This window comes from Meles meles, chromosome 12 (assembly GCF_922984935.1).
Source record: "Meles meles chromosome 12, mMelMel3.1 paternal haplotype, whole genome shotgun sequence".
In the NCBI taxonomy this organism is placed as follows: Eukaryota; Metazoa; Chordata; class Mammalia; order Carnivora; family Mustelidae; genus Meles; species Meles meles.
Window position 1 is genome coordinate 39,018,975 of NC_060077.1, and position 20,250 is coordinate 39,039,224.

A 20,250-nucleotide genomic window follows, 5' to 3' on the forward strand; every position below is an offset into this window, starting at 1 on the left:
TAGACCCTCTCCTGGAAGCTCAAATGCAAAGTTCCGAGGCAACCAGGGAAGAGACATCACACTGTCCTCTCCAATCCACCTCTCCCCACCTTGTGCAAAACCTTCCTCACAGGCCTCTCTGAAAAGATACCTGGTTAGAAAATTAACAGCCTGTGGCACTCAGGCTTAAAGTGTGACTCTCCATCAGAATTAGCTTGTCCTATATAAATAGGCTTCTTTTAAATTTTAACATTATGTCGTAAGCATTTCACCGTGTCTTCAACAACATCATTTTCACTGTGACTGAGCCACAGGCCAGCGGCAGCGTCATTGGGATGGAACAGAGCAGAGGAATCAAGCCACTGGTTTGGTTTAACAGATTTCCCTGATTAATGCTCGGTTGACCTTGTTGCCCTATCATGTCTTTAATTTTGGAACTCTTCAAGATTTCCCTACTCTCTACGGTTAGCCAAAAGCCTCTGTTTCACTGAAGTACCCCATTCCCTCTGGAAATAGTTGCCCAGTGTCCCTAAGACTGGAATGGAGGATGGGGAGTTTGGAGTTCTGGTTAAACAGTGACAAAAAAGTACTGGGGGAGGTGTGATCTTACTAATCAGTTTGCCGATCTTTCTGCCAAGGCTTGGCTGAATTAGCAAGCCTCAGGGTATTCGAGCTAGAAACAACCCAAGAGTTCATTTAATCCTTCAAATCCAAAATGGCAGCTCCTGGGAGACGGTCCGCCATGAAGCATCCCAGCCCCGCCTCAGATCTGCAGTCAGAATCTGTGTTTTTAACAAGATGGCCATGCGATCTGTGCATGGCAAAGTGGAAGCACTACTGTGATTCTCAGCAGTTGAGTGCAGAATGGCTTTCGAATATCTTGGCATAGCTAAATTATAATGACCGAATTTGTGGATGCTAATGGTTAGCTTCTGTCTTTAATAGCATGGCATTATTAATTCAACCTTGGATCAAGATAGCTTTTTTCATAGTACTGTTTTCATATTATGTCTACCTACCACAAGGGACCCTATTATCTTTTCTACCTTCCCCAAGGTTTGCTGATGGATTTGGGGGGAAATGTGGAGGGTCCTGCATCTATCTCCATTACACTTCTGCTGGTTTTATTTCGGCCATGCTGGGATTCCGCTAATTCCATGAGCCCATGTATTCATGCCCCATACATGTGATGCCTTTTTATATCATATCTAAATTAGGCTTAATAGTATTGAACACAGAAGCATTAAGTACACAAAGTAGAAAAGCCAAGTGTTCTGCCTTCAGTCCAATATACTTTATTTGGCTTCTCTTGTTTTTCAAGATGACTTTTTGGGAAAGTACACTTCTTCACCCTTTTCCCCAAGAGGATACACCGGGGCCATCTTGGGCTTTCCGTAGGAAATTGGTTGCTATGGTGGAAGTCTAGGACAACCAGCAGAGGGAGACCCAGTTACTGTGACAGAGGGAGAACTGAGGGTCTGTAATAGGATAGAAGCCAAAAGAAGGTGGGATTTAAGGAAAAGAGAAAGGTCAGTTTTGGTAGAAGCTCTTGCAAGGTCAAGTAAACTGAACATGAATTGCAGGTTGGATTGGACACTATGGAAGTCGATGCCCTTGAAAAGGGCATTTTGAGTGAGTTAAAGGAAAAGTTGAAGTTGAGTGAAGAAGAGCGGATGTGAGGCAAGGAACGGGAAAGACAGTGAAGGAAATTCTCATATACATCCTTGACGTCGTAGCAGCTTTTTGAAAAAAAAAAAAAAAAATAGAGGAACGATTGCATTAAATGTATACGTCCATTGAAAGAGGTAGCCTGAATTCAGAAACAAACAATGGTACTGAAACTGAGAAAACACAGTGTTATCAATCCCAGTGAGAATGTCACTGAGATCATTTAAGTCTGTGTCCTTCTGATTGGAGTGTTTACTCTCGTGGTTAAATGTATTTGTCTATGGTTGGTCTCCAAGGTGGGCGATATCGCAAATGATTTCTTTGTTTGGAAGATGTTCATGTAGGAATGTGCGGGAGTAAGAGGAGCTGTGGTCTGGTGGGTCGGCCACTTTGGGGTTATCGTACTGGTGTTCAGTTATAGGTGGTGACTTGAATGCCAAATGATTTGATCAGAGGGATGTGGGCATTAGGGAGGACAGTCCTGGACTGAAGCTATTACTAGGTACATGAAGAACTAATGCAAAATGAAAATAGCGGGCCCTCTGTTTAAATTATGGAAACTTTGAGGATGGTTTCAACAAAGCATTAAACCAAGGGTGAGGCCACTGGTCTTGTACCCTTGAAGCGGCCGCGGGCACATTCCTCAACAGTGATGCCGAAGTTTTAAAGCAGAAGCAAGGAAAATCTATATAATAAAGCATAGGCAGAAGAAAGAGGAAAAAATAAATAAGACCTTGAAGGGTTTGCAGAAATTTTGATGGTTTTTGGAAGTGTTTGACTGGTTAGAGAAATTTTGAATTAATTGATGTTTTCAGGTATTTAAACAAATGATATAAACATTGTACACATTATACATGACACAAGCAAAATATAATATGACTGCAGTTTATTTCAACAGACTGTCAGTATTCCACTTAAAAGCCATATTTGCTTTTTGACTTTCCTTCAAGTTCATTCACTCCTGTAAGGATCTGGAAGGAGGGTGGAGGGGTAGTGCCTTTCCAGGGCAGTGGGAATGATAGGAAATTTTCAAAATACGTGTGTGTGCGTTGAGGAGTTTGGGTATTTTGTCTAAATGCAATAATGTTTTCGACAGATAGGGTGTTTAAATTGTCGCCCTTAGCAACAAAAAAGAAAAATACTTCCTGATGAATGAATCATAGTTTTTGTCTCCACAACTAAACTTTTGTGCTGAATCAAAACCCACGGTGTCACGGAATGTGAGCCTTAAATGAGCCCTTGTGGGAGGAGCAGGCAGAGCCTGACAAGGTGCTGTTTTCTGCTGACAGTATTTGTGGCTAGCTGTTTCATTCCCCTTATTCATCTTACAGTAAAAACCTCTGTCTTTGTCAAGGGCACCTTAAGTCCATTGCTATGGAAATGGAACTCAGCAAAACCCTGTGAAGGTCTTTTGCTCACCACCCCCTCTGGTTTTTCAGAGATTAAACTTCTCTTCATCTTCCCACGTGAGACCAAAAAAAAAAAAAAAAAAAAAAAAGTCAGCCCTGTTGAATGTCAAACTCCTGGGAGTTTGGATTTGACTTTGCCTTCACGGATTACCTATGATCTTTCTTTCTTTCTCTCTCCTCCTCCCCACTCCTTCTCTCTCCCCCTCCCCCCCACTGTGCTGGAAAGCACCTTTGAATCTCTAGAATATCTTACAGCTTTTCTTTTACTAACACCCATCAATGATTAAATTGGTTTAGTCCAAAAACCCGAACTATTTGCTTTTGAGGTAGGAGGAGTGGTGGGTCAGAGCCTTTCACTCCCTGGTGCCCACTTCTGTCTTGAGCTGAAAGGGCTCCAAGCCTAGAGAGGACCCCAAGTTGTCTTCATTTAAAAGCGTTCCCTAGTGTTAGATGTTTGAGAAATAAAATAACTCACTGGTAACTTGCGAAAATTCTCACTGGAAACACAAGCCCTGTTTAACACTAAGCAAGTAAGCCTTTTGCATATTTCAACATGAGCCTTGATCCTGTATTATTTGAACATTCTGAGGATGATGGTATTTGATATATGAAACACGTTCACTTACGAGTGATTAAAATGATTTTGAGTTTGTAACAAATGACTTGAGATAGAGTTGGTTTAAGTGGTGCGTTCCTGTGAGGAGAGCACGTTTGCAGGTTTCTCCCTGGAAGGGCACAGAAGAGAAAGGGACCATTGCTGCAAAGAGCCGCTGTTGGTTGTTGGTCACTCAGAAGTAAAAGTGGGAAAACAGTTTCCTTTGTGCTTATTTTTCATGTATACGTAATTCATAATATACAGGTATATTGGTGTTGTTTTCTAGAAAAATAATTGAGGTAAAATGCATTTTGCCACCACTTGTAAGCAGCCTCTTGAACAAATTTTAGGGATTCGGGATGGGCCACTGTAACTACTTCCAACCTAACCTCTCCTCAGTCTTTCCCCATGTCTTTCACCTACGCCCATAGTCCCCCACATTTATGATTGTGTCCCTGAAGATCAACCCTGATGCGAGCTCCAGAGATCAGCCCACATGTAAGAAATCACAGGATAAGTCTATGAGGGTGATTTTCTTTCCTTGGAGGGAGGAGATAAAGATGTCATGGAAGTTTTCTTTAGGTTCCTCAAGGCATCTCACCTTTTGGCCCAAGCAACCTGGGTGACATTAAGGGCTCCTTTTCACTCCGTGCCTCTGAGCTGCGCCACTGCCCCCGCCCCCACCAGCCAGGTCACTTGAGACTTCACATAAGCAGGACATGAACGCTTGACCTGGCCGGGCCCCTGTCAGACACCTTCACGCCCCACCTGGATCAAGAGGTCAAGGGCCTTCTGGCCGCCTTTGTCCAGGGATGAATTAGATTCCCAGAAGCGGAGGTGGGGGGAAGGGAGACCAACAGTTCTCTATGCCGTCAGCTCCTGAGTCTCAACTCTTCAGTAGGAACAATTTCCATTTCTGGGTTCTCGACCTTTTCGTACCAAGGGCCCCTTTGATGAAGCTCACAGACCCATTCTTGGTGTGTTTTTAAGTGAATAAAAAATATGTTAAGAGAAAACTGAATATATTGAAATTCAGTGCTGCCGTTACATGGCTAACTCGTCATGTTTGGTGTGACTGTTCAAACGTCACCTCCTCCAAGGTGTCTTTCCTTGTCACCTTAGAGGACAATGAGAGAAGATTGCGATTTACAAATGCACACCTAACTTACAGGGATTTATAAGCACACAGCGTTGCAAAAATGACATCAGAAAGAACAATCGGAGAAGAAGAGAGGGAGGAGCCAGGGCAGGAGGGAAGGGGGTCAGGTGTGACCAAAGTGAACAGTCCTGGTCAGCCTTCCGCTCAGTGAGTCCCTGCCTGGAGGGTCTGGATTTCCTCCAGTCCTTCTTCCTGACGCATGTCACTCTGGGCTGAGGGTGTCTCTTCTACTGAAAGGTAGATACTTTCTAGACTCTTAAATGGCCTTTAAATGCAAATGTGCTTCTTCATCTAAAATTTAATCAGAGAAACAGAGACTCAAATACATGAAATATAACCATGTAAATCTAATTATATTTGAGGAAATTGATATTAGTGGCATCCACTTATAATATGAAAATAATAATAACAACTAATTACTGAGCTCTTAATACATTATATTAAGGCTTTTACCCATAATCTCATTTAATGCTAACAAAAATGCCTAGGTACTGTTTTTCTTGTGGCATCAATGAGACGGAGAAGTAAAGCCACTCGACCTTGGCCACACAGCTGGCAACTGGTAGACTTGTAACTCACATCTACGGCTGTATGACTCATGTTCTGAATCCTCACCCAGCCCCGACTTTCATAAGCAGTGGTGACTGTAGTAGACTTGACATTCTAATAGAATCCATAGAAAACACTTGATTAGAATGTTTGTTTCCATTTTAAACCTGGACATGTACAGATTTGACATTAAATATGCTATATAGTTTTAAAAGAATTATTTATTTTTAGAGAGAGGGAGAGAGCACACAGTGTGGGGGGAGGGGCAAAGGGAGAGGTAGAGAATCCTCAAGCAGATTTCCTGCTGAACGTGAAGCCCCACGCAGGACTCGATCCCAGGACTCTGAGATAAAATGACCTGAGCTGAAATCAAGAGTTGGAGGTATAACCAACTGAGCCACCTAGACGTCCCATCCTTATTTATTTATCTATCTATCTATCTATTTATTTTTAGAGCAAGAGAGCAGAGGGAGGGGCAGAGAGAATCTTAAGCAGGCTCCATGCCCAGCTCAGCCTGAAACGGGGCTCAATCTCATGACCCCAAGACCATGCATGAGCTAAGCCCAAATCAAGAGTCAGATGCTTAACTGCCCCGTTTAAGTAGAACTTACTGTTTTGGAAGAATTCCGCATGATGTAGATTCATACACTGGGGGCTAGGCAAGAGTCAAGGAAATGCTATTGCTATAGGCATAGATGAGAAGCAAAGTCAGCGTCTGAGGGTTCTCTGGCTTGTGATAAATGTTGTATGCAGCATCCTTTGTTTCTCTCCTACTCCTTTTGAGAGAAGTGACTCCCAAAGAAACAAAAGAAAGAAGGAAAGAGGAAAGAAGAGAAAGAAGAAGGCAGGCAGGTGGGTTGGCGGGAGGGAGAGAGGGAGGAAAGTTAGGAAGGAAGGTAGGAAGGAAGAAATAGAGAATGAGGGAGGGAAGGGAGGAAGTCACTTTATATTTCTATTTTGTTCTCTCATCCAAAAAGATAAAAGAGTCAACAAATTACTTTTCTTTGCCTTTTTGTACATTGAATGGATATGAATTTTTCTTATTTCATTTTCCAGATATTGGAAGAGAGAATGGTAAACAAATTTACCTGACAGTCTATTAAGGTAAAATTTCAGAATCACAGTAATTTAGAAAAAAGGGCTCTTAAAAATACCCACTTAATAGTTGAAGAAGTAGAGGCTCTGAGACGTTGATTTGACTGAAGACACACAGTCAGTGTGGAACCAGGAGAAGAGTCTAGATTTAGGTTCCTGGTTCTGTGCACTCGGTAGTAATCCAGGAGTGATGGAACATTCCTTCATTCGTTTATCTATTCTTCCATTCAGGCTTTATTGGGTGTTCACATGAGCCAGACGCTAACTTCGGCAAGTAGGATATGGTTCTGTGCCCGAAGAAGTTCACAGGCTGATCAGAGTTGTCTTTAGTTTTCAGAGAAGGATACTGAGGGGAGAACCATGGGAGGGGGCAGGGAGCTGGTATAAATGGGAAGAGAGATGGGCACTCTGAGGAAGGGCAGGACGAAAGAAGAACATTTATATTAGCCTGGGATTCAGGAAAGACCAGGGCTTAGATTGAATGTGAGTAGGGCATGAAAGGTTACGTGAAATGTGCAAAGGCAAGGAAATTGAAACTGATCTGAAGACGAACAAGCCCAGCCCTGGAAGGATTTTAGACCCGCCTGTGCCTGAGTACACACCATCCTGTCTGCCTGGGTTGTCCCCTTTTTTGTTTTTTTAATTTAAGATATATATATTTTTAAGATATTTTATTTATTTATTTGACAGAGAGAGAGATCACAAATAGGCAGAGAGGTAGGCAGAGAGAGAGGGGAAAGCAGGCTCCCTGTCGAGCAGAGAGCCCAATGTGGGGCTCCATCCCAGAACCCTGAGTCATGACCTGAGGTGAAGGCAGAGGCTTAACCCACTGAGCCACTCAGGTGCCCTGCCTGGGTTATCCCTAATTTACGTGTCTTTTTCCAGACTCTGTCCCGGAATATATTTTAAAATATTGCTGCATTTAAAATTTTATGCTTACTAGAATCTGTGAGTAGGTGCTTCTCTTTCCCTTCCCAAGGTGAGAGCTCTGGCGTTAGGAACAGCCCAGCTCATTCATCGTGGCGTCTCAGGGAGGGGCGTGGCACAGTGGTCTGCACCGAAGAGATTCTCACTAAAAATTTATTGAACTTTATCACATATTCTCATCTGCTTTTTCAGGCTCACATGGCTACGTTACTGAGTAGGAATTCATGTTATCTTCCTAAAATTCAAGTCATTAGAATACTTTAATGCTACTAACTTAGAATATTAAGTTATTAGAATACCTTGATGTTGCTCTCAAATGCTTCCAGGGTTTTTGTAATTGTTAGAGATATTATTTTTCTCGTTCACCCAGGGGACTACCATGCTTCGAAGAGAGTGCTGGCAACCAGGGTAGTTTATTTCGAATACTAGCCTTCTCTGATGCATGTATTGATGTTTAGCTGGGTAAACGGGGTTAAGGGAGTGAGAAGTGGGTAAATAGAGAACAACATGGATTTGAATGCTTTTTAAAAAAATCACAGACTTCTTCATTCAGAAATTTACATTCCAATTTTTCTAAATTTCTCCATGATTGAATGAGTGGCTTTGATTGTTTTTCGAAATAAAACCTCCTAACAGCAGAAGCCACTTTGATTATTCAGCCCTATAAAATAGTCATCATTTTTAATTCTATTCTGGGGAGTAAAGTGATCTGCAAATATAGCCATAGATCCCTTAGCTAAGAATTGCAATTCATTTTCTTTTCAGAATATCACATTGATTCTGAGTATGGATTAGTATAACTTTATATACTAACACTTTGTAGAACTCAAAAATATTTTCCCCCTCAAAACAGAAAAAAAAAAAACACCACAACAATCCTCATCAGCAAACCTCACATTTCTCTTACACACAAATGCATTGAGGCCCTCAACCACTGTCCCTAAATCATTTAAAAAATATTGATGAAAAAGTTGTTACAATTGGTTTTAGAACTAGTCTACATTTTAGAAACTCCAGTTTTAAGGCAAAAAAATATTTTTTCGTAAGTGGGGGAAAATATCTAGAAACCTCTAGAAATGAATTCTTGAACAATCCAGAAGTCTCTCTGATGAAAATTTTGATGATTATGTATAGTAACATTGTTAGCTGCCAGCTCTGTGGTAGTATTTTTTTTTTTAATTTTAACCTCATATTAATAAGGGAATTTCCAGTAGATTTGCAAGGTCTTGAAATGCATTTAGGAAGGCCAAATGTTCTCAGCCTGTGAAGAAAGGGGATTTAAAAAAAAAAAAACAAAAAACTGCTGGTGAATGAGAAGGAATTTATTTCATGCTCAGTGGAGTTTGACCTCATGAAGTTTTTAGCTACTGGCTAAAGAAATGATTCCACTGTGGGTCCCGAGTGAGGGAAAAACACAGATTAGTGTAACAGTGGGCACTAACTACAGTAAATAATACCTCTCAACAGAAAGAATGTATAGTCTGCTTACTAAGCACGCAGCCAGGCAGTGGGAAAACTGTGCCGCACATGTATCCTGAGGGAGCCCTCATTTGCCTTTGATTTTTATGGAAAAAATCAAACGTTTGTTCTTGCTGAGTTCTTGATCCCAATGCCCTTTCCTACCCTTTGATTTCCTATCCCTCCTCTAACTTGAAGCTCCAATAGTTTCCCTTTATTGAAATATTTCAGTGGTCTTTAAAATGATTCAGCAAACTGAAGGGCTTTAAAAAAAAAAGATTGTTTTTAACACATGCTCTTTCTGGTGTGTGTTTCTACCTTTCTTTCATCTTCTAGCAGATATGGTCCATATGCAACAGGGAACTGTGATTATTCTGTAACTGTTAAGTGAAAATAAATGTATTATGTAAAGAAGAATGTTTAGTGGACTTTTTTTTTTTTTTCAAACACTGGCTTATCTGAGAAGAAAGATTCACTTTTAGTGAAAGACAACCAGGATATTTTATGACTATTTTAGCTATTTAAAGGTTTTTCTACCCAACCATGTTAATGAAGGAATTTATTTTTCTTTTTATTAGAAATATATTTAGGATAGCAGCAAAGTAAGGAAATGTAGAAGTTCTTTAAAGCCTACTTAGTACAAAGACCTACCTGGTGCTGATTACTATGATTAAGATATTGTTCAACCAAATTATGTTATGTTTTTGTTCATGAATTTTGAGCTTCTTTTTCTCAGTGACTTAGGGCAGAGACTTCTGAAAACAGAGAGCAGGCGCCCTCACCACTCCTGGTTGCCCCCAGTAACTCAAGGCCATTGAGGTTCTCCTGAGTGGGTGGAACCTCTGGGCAGGAAATGGGGAGTTCCCTTGATGGGGAGCAACTGGAGGACTCTCCTTCTCCAGTAAAGAAGAAGTGGAAACATTCCTTAGGTTACCGTGTAAAGTATTTGTTGAAAGAGAGAGCCATTGCTAAGTCAATTCCCATGACCTTGGTTTCTTTTTCCTGCTTGACTAATCTGTGCAAAGGGAATGGATAGAATTGGTTATACTACAAATCTAATACATGTCCTATAGAGCCAAAAAAACATCTCTTTAATTATGGGGATAAAACAATTCAAAACCATATTGTATTTTAAATGATTGGCTCATAAGATACCTTTGAACCAGCTTACTAGAATAGCATGGTCCTAAAGGATGGAGAAAATTAGTATTTTACCTCAGTACCAAACGGAATAAATATCAGCTCCTTCTACAATCTAAGTACCACTCCCAAGAATTACGGGTCACTTTAGAAACTAGATCGGTATAGAAAAAATAAGTGTCTACTAGTTGATAAAAATAATCCTTTAGGGAGCTATATAATTATATATAATGATGCATCTGTTTCTTCATAAAGTCTTTTTAATAAAGAATTCCCTTTAAAGGAATATGATAAAAATAACCAACTTTAAGTTCAAAGTGAAAATATATATTATATATTAAATATTGGATCTGGTGTAAGTGTGTGCAGTGTTTTACAGTTAGGAATAATACTCCAAAACACAAATATTTGGTAACTATTTTCTATGAGAGGTTAAGGGTCATTCTCCCAGGGTAGAACACTATGAATAGGTAGTTCTCTTTGATGTGGAAAGCCCTTGGAAGACTACCTAAAATGTTGTTTTTTAAGTTAGTATGTAGTAAGTTTTTTTTTAAATGTAGTAACTTTTATAAAAATAACAATTTTTATTTTGTAACTTCAATTATTAAAATATTTGTAATAGAGCAGATCATTGAAAACATTAAGCAGTACCTAAAAAATAAAAATCGAAGATATGGGGCACCTGGGTGGCTCAGTGGGTTAAAGTCTCTGCCTTTGGCTCAGGTCATGATCCTAGGGTCCTGGGATCGAGCCCCGCATCCAGCTCTCTGCTCAGCGGGGAGCCTGCTTCCCCCTCTCTTCTCTGCCTGCCTCTGTCCACTTGTGATCTCTGTAGGTCAAATAAATAAATAAAATCTTTAAAAAAAATTGAAGACATAAATTCCTTCTACATTACTAAGATTACATTGTGCTTTTACAGATTTCACTGGAAAAGAAATACTGCAGAGATATATTGACTCTGTGTTCTTTACAAAGAAAAGATTACCTTCTGTGATCTTGGAAGATCAAATTCGAGTCAATTAAAGAAACCCCACTGAGCCAAGACACCCTTCTTCAATGCTCTGTCTCAGTCCACGATGTCCATTTAGGTAGAATGCTTATCCAGTGTCATGTACACCATCGATTCTAGATCTTCATGGAATCTTTACAGTTGTTATCTTCTTTTACCAAGATAATGCCAAGGTTCTAAAGAACCTAAAGGAGTTATGCTTCTTGCAGTCATCCAAAAATTGTTTTCTGAATAGTTTGGACCAGGTCACTCAAGACAAAAAAGAATGTGCAAAGGCAAAGATTAATAGTGAATTGAAGAGAAATTTTGAAACCCAAATTATTGTGTTCTAAAGTTTTATTCACTAGCAAAAACAGGCAGTAAAGAAAGACAAGAGGGAGAAAAAAAAAATCCTAGATAATTATAGGAAGGACCTTGTGAGTTCTAGCAGAAGCAACTGTAACAAAATGAGTCAGAATTTCATTGGCAGATTCATGCATTGGATCATTCAAAACTTGTCTTAAAAACTATCTTCCCAACATCTTTTTTATTTTAAAGATTTTTCTTTACTTATTTGAGAGAGAGAGAGAGAAAGCACATGCGCAAGCAGGGGGGAGGGGTAGGGGAGAGCGTGAGGGAGAATCAGACTCCCCACTGATCAAGGAACCTGATGTGGGGCTTGATCCCAGGACCCTAGGATCATGACCTGAGCCAAAGGCAGAAGGTTAACCCACTGAGCTACCCTGGTGCCCCCCTCCAACATTTTATTATGAAGATTTTCCATTAGAAAAGTGGAACGAATTGTATAGTAAACATCTCTCCTCCCACCAAGACCCTACAATGAACATTTCATTCTTCCTCTACCACGTTTGCATCCATCCATATTCCATCTGTATCCATCAACCCAGCTTATTTTTGGATGCATTTCAAAGAGAGTTTAGACATCAGTACAATTTCCTTCTAATCTTTTAAGCATTTATGTCGATATTTGCTTATCATTCTTTTTTGTTTTCAAGGTAAAATGCATATACTGTGAAATACTCAAATCTGCCCAAATTGTAGATTTGTGCCTTCTATGATTTTTTCATAACAGCATATGTCTATGTAATCCAAACCTTCGTCGAGATATAGAATGTAACATTAACCCCCAAAAGTCCCTTCGTGTTCCCTCACAGGCAATCCCCACCCCCTGCAACTCTTGTTCTGAGTGTCTCCTCGTGGATGTGTTTTGCTTGTCCTAGAGTTTCATAGAAATGAAACCGCCATATATGCGGCTCTGTGTAAGGTTCCCTTCACTCGGTGCATAAACTTAAAAATCTTTTTGCTTCACCTGCAAAGTGTGAGATTCTTTTGATTTCAAGTAACTGAGCTGATCTTGTGAATCCTGACTTTCAGGGCTGTTTCCTGCCATTCTCAATCTTGCCAGCAATGCGCACATCAGCACCAATGCGACCTGTGGTGAGCAAGGGCCCGAGATGTCCTGCAAGCTTGTGGAGCACGTGCCAGGTCGCCCCTTGCGCAACGCCCAGTGCCAGATCTGTGATGCCAACAGCGCCAACCCCAAAGGCAAGTGTCACTCCTATTCAGAAGGACTCTTGAGAATTGGTGCTTCTTAAAATGAGGACTGAAGGCTTCTCTTAGGAGTCATGAACATTGTGTTCACCTTCCCCGCTTTTCATTGCCACCAGCCTTGCAGTTGGGAAGTCAAAAACTTGAAAGCAAGAGCTAAGAGGAACCCATGTATGCTTTCTTTTCACAGAACGCCATCCAATATCCAGTGCAATCGACGGGACCAATAACTGGTGGCAAAGTCCCAGTATTCAAAATGGGAGAGAATATCACTGGGTCACGATCACTCTGGACCTAAGACAGGTAGGTCTGGTGGAACCATTGAAGACTGTCTCCGGGTTGCTGAGTTGTACTCTTCTGTTGACCTTCAGGAAAGTCTGGCTTGCTGCTGAACATATTTCCATTCTGGTCAGATTATTTTTCCTTCAGGTGAATTCATGTGAGGTATAGAAGTAGTCTGCGGTATCGTTTCTTGTCACATTTTTCATTCCCAGGCATCTGTGGGGAGATGAGTGACATTGTTTGCCTGGGGTCTGATGTTCTGGGAAGCTGGGTCAGTGGAGCATACTCTGCTGTTCAGAATTTTCTGTCAGGCTGTGTGTCACATGTCATCAGACACCCCAGTGGTGGGGGACCACACACACTATTCCTTTTGAGGTTACTGTCTTGCTGTTATCACTGTACAAAGTTATTGCAGAAAGGTTGTGTGTAGGTGATAAGGCTAGGAAACAAAGGGATAACATTAAGTCTCTTGGCTATGCGTCTGCCCTGTCATGGCGTCTGTGAGGCTGAGAGAGAGCTGGGGTGGTCCAGTACTTCTGCGAGCAAGCCTTCAGTACGAGCTGGCAAAGGCAAGGTATAATTGGCTCCAGCCACACCTGTATCCTCTTGCTTTGCTTCCAGACTACATAGAAGAATGGAGAGAAATATGTGGGTCCCTGTGGTCCCAGTATTCCTGGGAAAGGGAAGGAAAAAGAAAGAAATCTGAGTGGGTAGAATGAAAAGAGAGCTGGCAGGCATTTGGGAGCTATTATGAACATTTCTCATTTGAGTTCTTCAGAAAAGCCATCACCTGACATTCTTATTTATTTACATTCAATTACTCTTGCATTGGAACTCATGCTAAACATAAGCTGAAAGAGAAAAATATTGAAATATGCCTTGTAGGATTGAAATAGGAATTGTGGAAATTTAATGGTGAATAATTAAAATTCTTCAAAGAAATGGTAGTTTTTAAAATGTGCAGGATTCTAAGTCAAAGACAAAGTGATACTCTGTATATTCACATACAATGAACTTCTGATTTCTAATAAGAACCGTAAATCGAGCAGCAAAATGTAAAGCTCAGGAGATTTTTTTTCCCTCCATATTTAGGTCTGTAGTATTTATTTAAGTAAAATAACACTTTCAATTGTTTTCAGACATATGTCTTGAAGTAATAGATCATGTCTTCATATTTTTAAATCTCCCTAAAGAAAAAGAGAAAAGAGCCCCCCTTTTGGCCTGGCCTTTGTTTTTCTTTCAATGGCGAGAATGTGTCTGCAGGAGATTGCGGTTTTCCCGTCTCTTTTTCTATTTATTTTCTCTTTTTAAGGGCATAAATAGAACAATTTTCACCATCACACCATCAGTGTGATATGAGTTTAGAGCCAAAATACCCAGCTGGATATTTTCCATGTAGATTTCAGATTGGTGTTAGGCTATCACTTATCTTGCAGTATGTCACATTTGACTTCACTCTGAAGGGAGGGAGCTCTTTCCCCTTAGGTTGTGTAGAGACAACTTGAGGAATTCCAGGGGCATGTCAGTTTTAGGTCTTGAAGGATTATTTCAAAGATAGGCATGTGGGGCACCTGGGTGGCTCAGTGGGTTAATGCTTCTGCCTTCAGCTCAGGTCATGATCCCGGGTTCCTGGGATCAAGCCCCGTGTTGGGTTCTCTGATCAGCGGGGAGCCTGCTTCCCTTCCTCTCTCTCAGCCTGCCTCTCTGCCTACTTGTGATCTCTGTCTGTTAAATAAAATAAATAAAATCTTTTTTTTAAAAAGATAGGCATGGATGCATAGTTAAAGACCTTTAGGTAATTTCTAGCATTTTTAGATATGCTTCCAAATGAAGATTACATAAACTAATTGGTACTCTGAAATGTCTTTACTTTTTATATGGTGTACAATTTTTGTCATGCTTTCAGTTTTTAAAAAAGTGCATTGTGCTTATATCTAAGCAAATCTTTCAGATTTGTTTATTTATTGAGCCTTTCTATTATGGGCATTTTTTAATAGGTAGAAAGCATATCTCAGTGGGCATGCATATACCCACCAAGATTCAGAGATTGTTAAGCATTTTGTAATGTTGGTTTCATCTTCCCAGTTTCCAGGTGAATGGCAGTCAGTGTGATATTGTACCAATACAGTATTTTTTGTATCTTCAAAAAATAGAGATTTGTCTTGAAGAGGCGTCATACCATTAGCGGCCCCAACAAAATTAACAGTAATTTTCTAACAACTGCTTCACCACCTGTATCGAATTTTCCCAATTTATCCACCAATGTCTTCTGTAGCTTTTTTTTTTCTTTTTCAAACCAGGATCCATAAAAACCTGATCGTTAGATTTCTTAAATCTCTTCTAATCTGAATTGCTCTCTACTTTTTTTTTTTTTTTTTAGGATATTGACTTTTAAAATAGAGTAGGCCAATTGCCTTTAGAATATCCCATGATCTAGATTTGCTGGATTGTTTCATTGTGGTCTTGTTAACGTGTTCTTTTATGCCCTCAGTTTCCTATAAACTAAACTCAGCTCTAAAGACTTCATTAAATTCCAATTAAATAATTTTGGTCAGAACACATGATCTGTGATCCTGGCTACTTCCTTTGCTCCCAAGGCTGGCTGTCCCACTAGTAAGGAGACTAATCCATTAAGTATTAAAGGTATACTTTGTATCTGATATTGGTGGTATCTCCCTTATAAAGTTTCTCGCCTCCTCCCCACCCCCACCCCCCGCCATTTCCTCTTTGTCTCCTGGGTCTTACCAAGACTCAGATCTAGAGTATGGCTACACCTTCTGATGACTTTTTACCCTTGTCAGAATATGTTTGTTTTCCTGTCAAGCCAGCCATTACCCAACTACTCGTTAATTCTAGATAACACACTCCACGAAGGCAGGGACCCGCAGCTCTATTCTTCATCTTCCTCCTCTTCTTCTCTTTCACTTTCCTTGCCTGCTAACATTCCCTGGGGCTTGCCTTGCTCACTCTTGCACACCCAGGCCTCAGCAGAGTTCAGACTCTGACTAAATAATTATACTGCAAATCCACCCTTTGTTCTCGAACATTCCCCTCCTCTTTTTTGTTCACAGCTTGATGAAAAAGATGATAGTCACCAAACAAGCCTTTGACTGCTTTGTTTCACTTCTGTAAAAATGTAAATTCTGTAGTACAGATTTCTAAAGTAAAATTGTAGACAGATCTTAATATCATTGGGAGTCATAACAACATCATATTGTAGATGGGTTCGTGTAACTTATTAGGTCAGCTCTTGAGCTTTTAGGACCAAATTATCAGCTTCATTCTGTGTTGGCAGATGCTAAAGACTTTGATCCCATTCTTGATTCTCTAGTTGATAACCTGGCTGAAATTCTGGCATTTGTAGCCTCCATGTTTTGTGTTTGGTTACATGAAAGATAAATTAAAGAAATGAGAAAAAGTGGTGTTATCAGAAAGTCCATAAACATCGTCTGGTTTGCAGAAGGACTTAACTACACAGTGTTTGCTTTAGTAACACATTACCAGAGGACTGATTAGATTTATTTTTTACTTCTTTAAAATAATGCCTGCTATTCAATCTGGCATTGACTTACAAAATTTTGAATTTACGCTGTTAGATATTTAGCAGTATCTTCCTTTAAAAAACAATGCATGAAAGTTAAATGAGTGTGGTATTTTGTTTTAAGAAAAATAAAACTTAAGAGTCATGCTAACACATGTAACGCTAACACGTTATGGGGGTGATCTACAAAATGAACTACTGCTTGCTGCCAAGTGAGTTAGGAGCTCGTTCATCGGCAGCACCTCCCCACCCCGACCCCAGAACTGAATCAGGGATCTTTCGTGAAAACTTAACGTTTTAAAGAAATCATTCTGGGGGAGGGATAGCAGGCACATTTGATGGATCTTTTTTTTTCTTAAGATTTTATTTATTTATTTGACAGACAGAGAGATCACAAGTAGACAAAGAGGCAGCCAGAGAGAGAAGAGGAAGCAGGCTCCCCGCGGAGCAGAGAGCCTGATGTGGGGTTTGATACCAGGACCCCAGGATCATGACCTGAGCCAAAGGCAGAGGCTTAACCCACTGAGCCACCCAGGCACCCCAATGGATCTTGACTCTAATGATGGTCACCATTCTCTTAGGTCTTGCCAATTGTATGAAAATGTACTCCTTCTGATAGAATTTCTCCATAGAAGAACCTGAGGATTTCCAGTTTGAGGCACAGGACTTTCAGAGTTAAGACAACTGGCAGAACATTTAATTGTTAGGGAAATTGGGAATTGAAAGCACAGGGAGCTCCCACTTCACACCCATGAACATGTCTATTACTAAAAGAAACCCGGGATATAACGAGGGTTGGTGAGGGTGTGGAGAAACGAAATCACTGTGCCTTGCTGTGTTCATATACTATGAACATAAATAGGAATTGCTCTATAGACACATACGTACATAAGTGCATAAGTACTTATGGGGACTTAAAATGGTACAGGTGCTGTGGAGGACAGCATGGTGGTTCCTGCAGAAGTAAAACCTAGAATTTCCACACGATCTGGCAATTCCCCTTATAGACATACACCCCACAAAGGAACCAAGAGCAGGAATTCAAGATCTCTGCACACTCCTGTTCAGAGCAGCATTACTCACAGTAGCCAAAAGATGGAAGCAACCTGTGTCTGCAATAGTAAATGGATAAACGGGGATGGTACATAAGTAGGATGGAAAATAGTCCTGCCTTCAAAAGAAAGCAAATTCTGGCACCTGCAACAACACCGGTGAACCTTGCAAACATGCTAAGCAAAATAGAGCAAACATAGGAGGACCAACACTGTATGACTGCACTTACGTGTCGTACCTAGAATAGACCCGTCTAAAGACACAGAAAGTCGAATACCAGGAGGGAACGAGCAGCCTGTGCTTACTGGGTGCAGAGCTTCAGCTGGGAAGAGGAAAAAGTTCTTGAGGCAGATAGTGGTGATGCTCACACAGCAGTGTGAATGGACTTGATGCCACTGAACTGCGCACTTAGAATGACAAAAATGGTCCTCTTCGATGTTTAGGTACATTTTACCCCAGTTTTTAAAAGTTGGCTACTGTAAATAACATGCTGTTTTCTATCAGCCTAGGTCCATCTACTCAGGAAACCAGAAGCCACACCGGTTATTTAAAGTGATAGATCTAGTATGAGGAACAGGTTGAATGGTGTTTGAGGATGGGGAGGAGAGTACCAAGGGAACTCAGGGTTGCTTATGGTTGGGGGAAACCACGGGACGCATTGGGCTATTCATACCCCGAGGCTTGGAGGAGGCTGCCCCATCTCCCTGCCTCCCTCCTCCAGCCTTCCAGCCTCCTGCTAGTGCTTCCACTCAGAGCCCCACAAAGCAGGGTATAGAAAGGTAGATTTGCAGTTGCTCCTCAAGGCACAAATCCCATCTTCTCAGTAAGTGATCCTTTTGTTAGTGTGACCATATAAACATAGAGGCCTGCCCTTGAAATCCTGGATGAGAATTGTGTTATAACCGTCATGATCCAGTCCTGAATATGCTGATAGTAAGTTTTTAGATCCACTTTGGAACTAAGATGAAAAATTTAGAATTTTCAAGGTGAAATCATGGACTGCCTTCTGATAATATCGACAGACTGGATGGGTCCTTTGCTCTCGATGGAGACTGTCCTCGGTGCTGTGACTTTAAGAAGGACAATGGTGGAGGAAAAGGGGAGGCGTTCTGTTTGTTTATGTGCATATTTCTTGTTACTTTTTGATTGTGTGGCATGGTGGAGACCTGGAAAATGTAGTTGGGTGATATGCTTTCATAATTTATAAAGCAGAAGCCATAGCATTAAGAATGAAGGATTGTTTTAGTCAAGTACCTGACAAATTCCACACTAAGTAAATGTGAACTCAGTTTCCGTCTGTCATATTTATAGTTCACAAATGACTTTGAAGTCCCAAAGATCTTTATATATCACTGAGGGAAACATTAACCAAGACCTTGATATAATCTAATTGGAGTTAGCTAGTAGGATTAGGTTAAGGGATGCAATTAAGTAGATGTTGAAAAATAAATTAGTAAGTCAATAATTCTATTTTTTTTTCTGGCTAGGAAAGTAATATGAGTTTGTGGTAGAAAATTAGAAGGGTCACACAAAGGTAAAGAGGTAGCAAAACTTGTTATTGTGGGTGTTATATCATCAAATCCTCATATACTATGAGTTTGGTCCTATTATTATCTCCTTTTGACAAATGACAAAACTGAGACTCAGGGAGTTCAAGTATTCCCTCAAGGGTAGGATTCCCTGAGGTTCAAGAGCCTGGGCTCTGTCTGCATCACTGGGCAATCCCAAAATAAATATTTTGACATATATGGTAGTGTCCTGTTATTTTATTTAACTTTGTAGCATGAGGATTTCCAAATGTAACTAAAACTCATTATTATATATATATTTTTAAAGCTGCAGTAATATTCTTCTACATGGCTTACCCATCACTTGCATAGGAATTCCCAAGCCTGACACCTTAGTTGTTATCTGTTATGGGTAATAACTTAAGCTTTCAATAAAAAAGGGATTAATATCATATGTATGCGTATGAAGTAATGCAGTGAAAGTATTTCAGTTTAAAGGTTCATATTGCAACTTTTTGGTTAGTTTTATTTTGATTTTCCCATTAAAAAAGGAACATTTATCACCTGTATATGTATAGAAATCTATACATACACTTCATATCTGAACATGAATATCTAATGTGTATGTATAGGACTTTTATAGTTGACCTTTGGTAACATGGGGCTTAGAGATACTGATCACCTATGCAGTTGAAAATTTGTATAGAATTTTTGACCCCCAAAACCCAACTACCAACCTGCTATTGACTGGAAGCCTTATTGATAACATAATCAATTAGCACGTATTTTTATGTTTTATGTATTATATCCTGTATTCTTACAACCAAATAAGCTAGGAGAAAAAGAAAATGTTATTAAGAAAATCTTAAGGAAGAGAAAATGCATTTACAGCATGTACCGTATCACCAAAAACTCCGTGTATAAGTAGACCCGTGCAGGTCAAACCCATGTTATTCAACGGTCAACTCTAGGTAGTATATAGATTACATATAGTATGTATATATAATGTATCTATATTGTATATAATGTGCATATAATGTATGCATGTAATATATAGAATTTCATATTATAGAATTTAGAAGAATATAGAATTTAGTAAGATAGTGTTATAGAATTATATATAGTAGGTATAGAATCTATAGCATATCACATCTATGAATGTGAATATACAATCTCCATATTGTGTGTTCATATACTATAATTATATATAGGAATATCTATATATACAAATATATACATAAGTACATAAGTATAGATTTTAGACTACACAGAATTTTTTTCCTCATCCATATGATTTAATCTGCTCTCCCCAGCAATCCTGGAATACAGA

The 20,250-nt window shown here is 39.9% G+C and overlaps 1 protein-coding gene across 1 annotated transcript in view; it reads left to right on the forward strand.

The window, feature by feature from the left end:
* LAMA1 (laminin subunit alpha 1) overlaps positions 1 to 20,250 on the forward strand; it is a 157,883-nt gene that overhangs the window by 18,130 nt on the left and 119,503 nt on the right. Inside the window, exons 2-3 of the mRNA XM_046025502.1 lie at positions 12,363 to 12,533; positions 12,727 to 12,839. Of these exons, the coding sequence (XP_045881458.1) occupies positions 12,363 to 12,533; positions 12,727 to 12,839 (284 nt within the window). The remainder of the gene's footprint in view (positions 1 to 12,362; positions 12,534 to 12,726; positions 12,840 to 20,250) is intronic.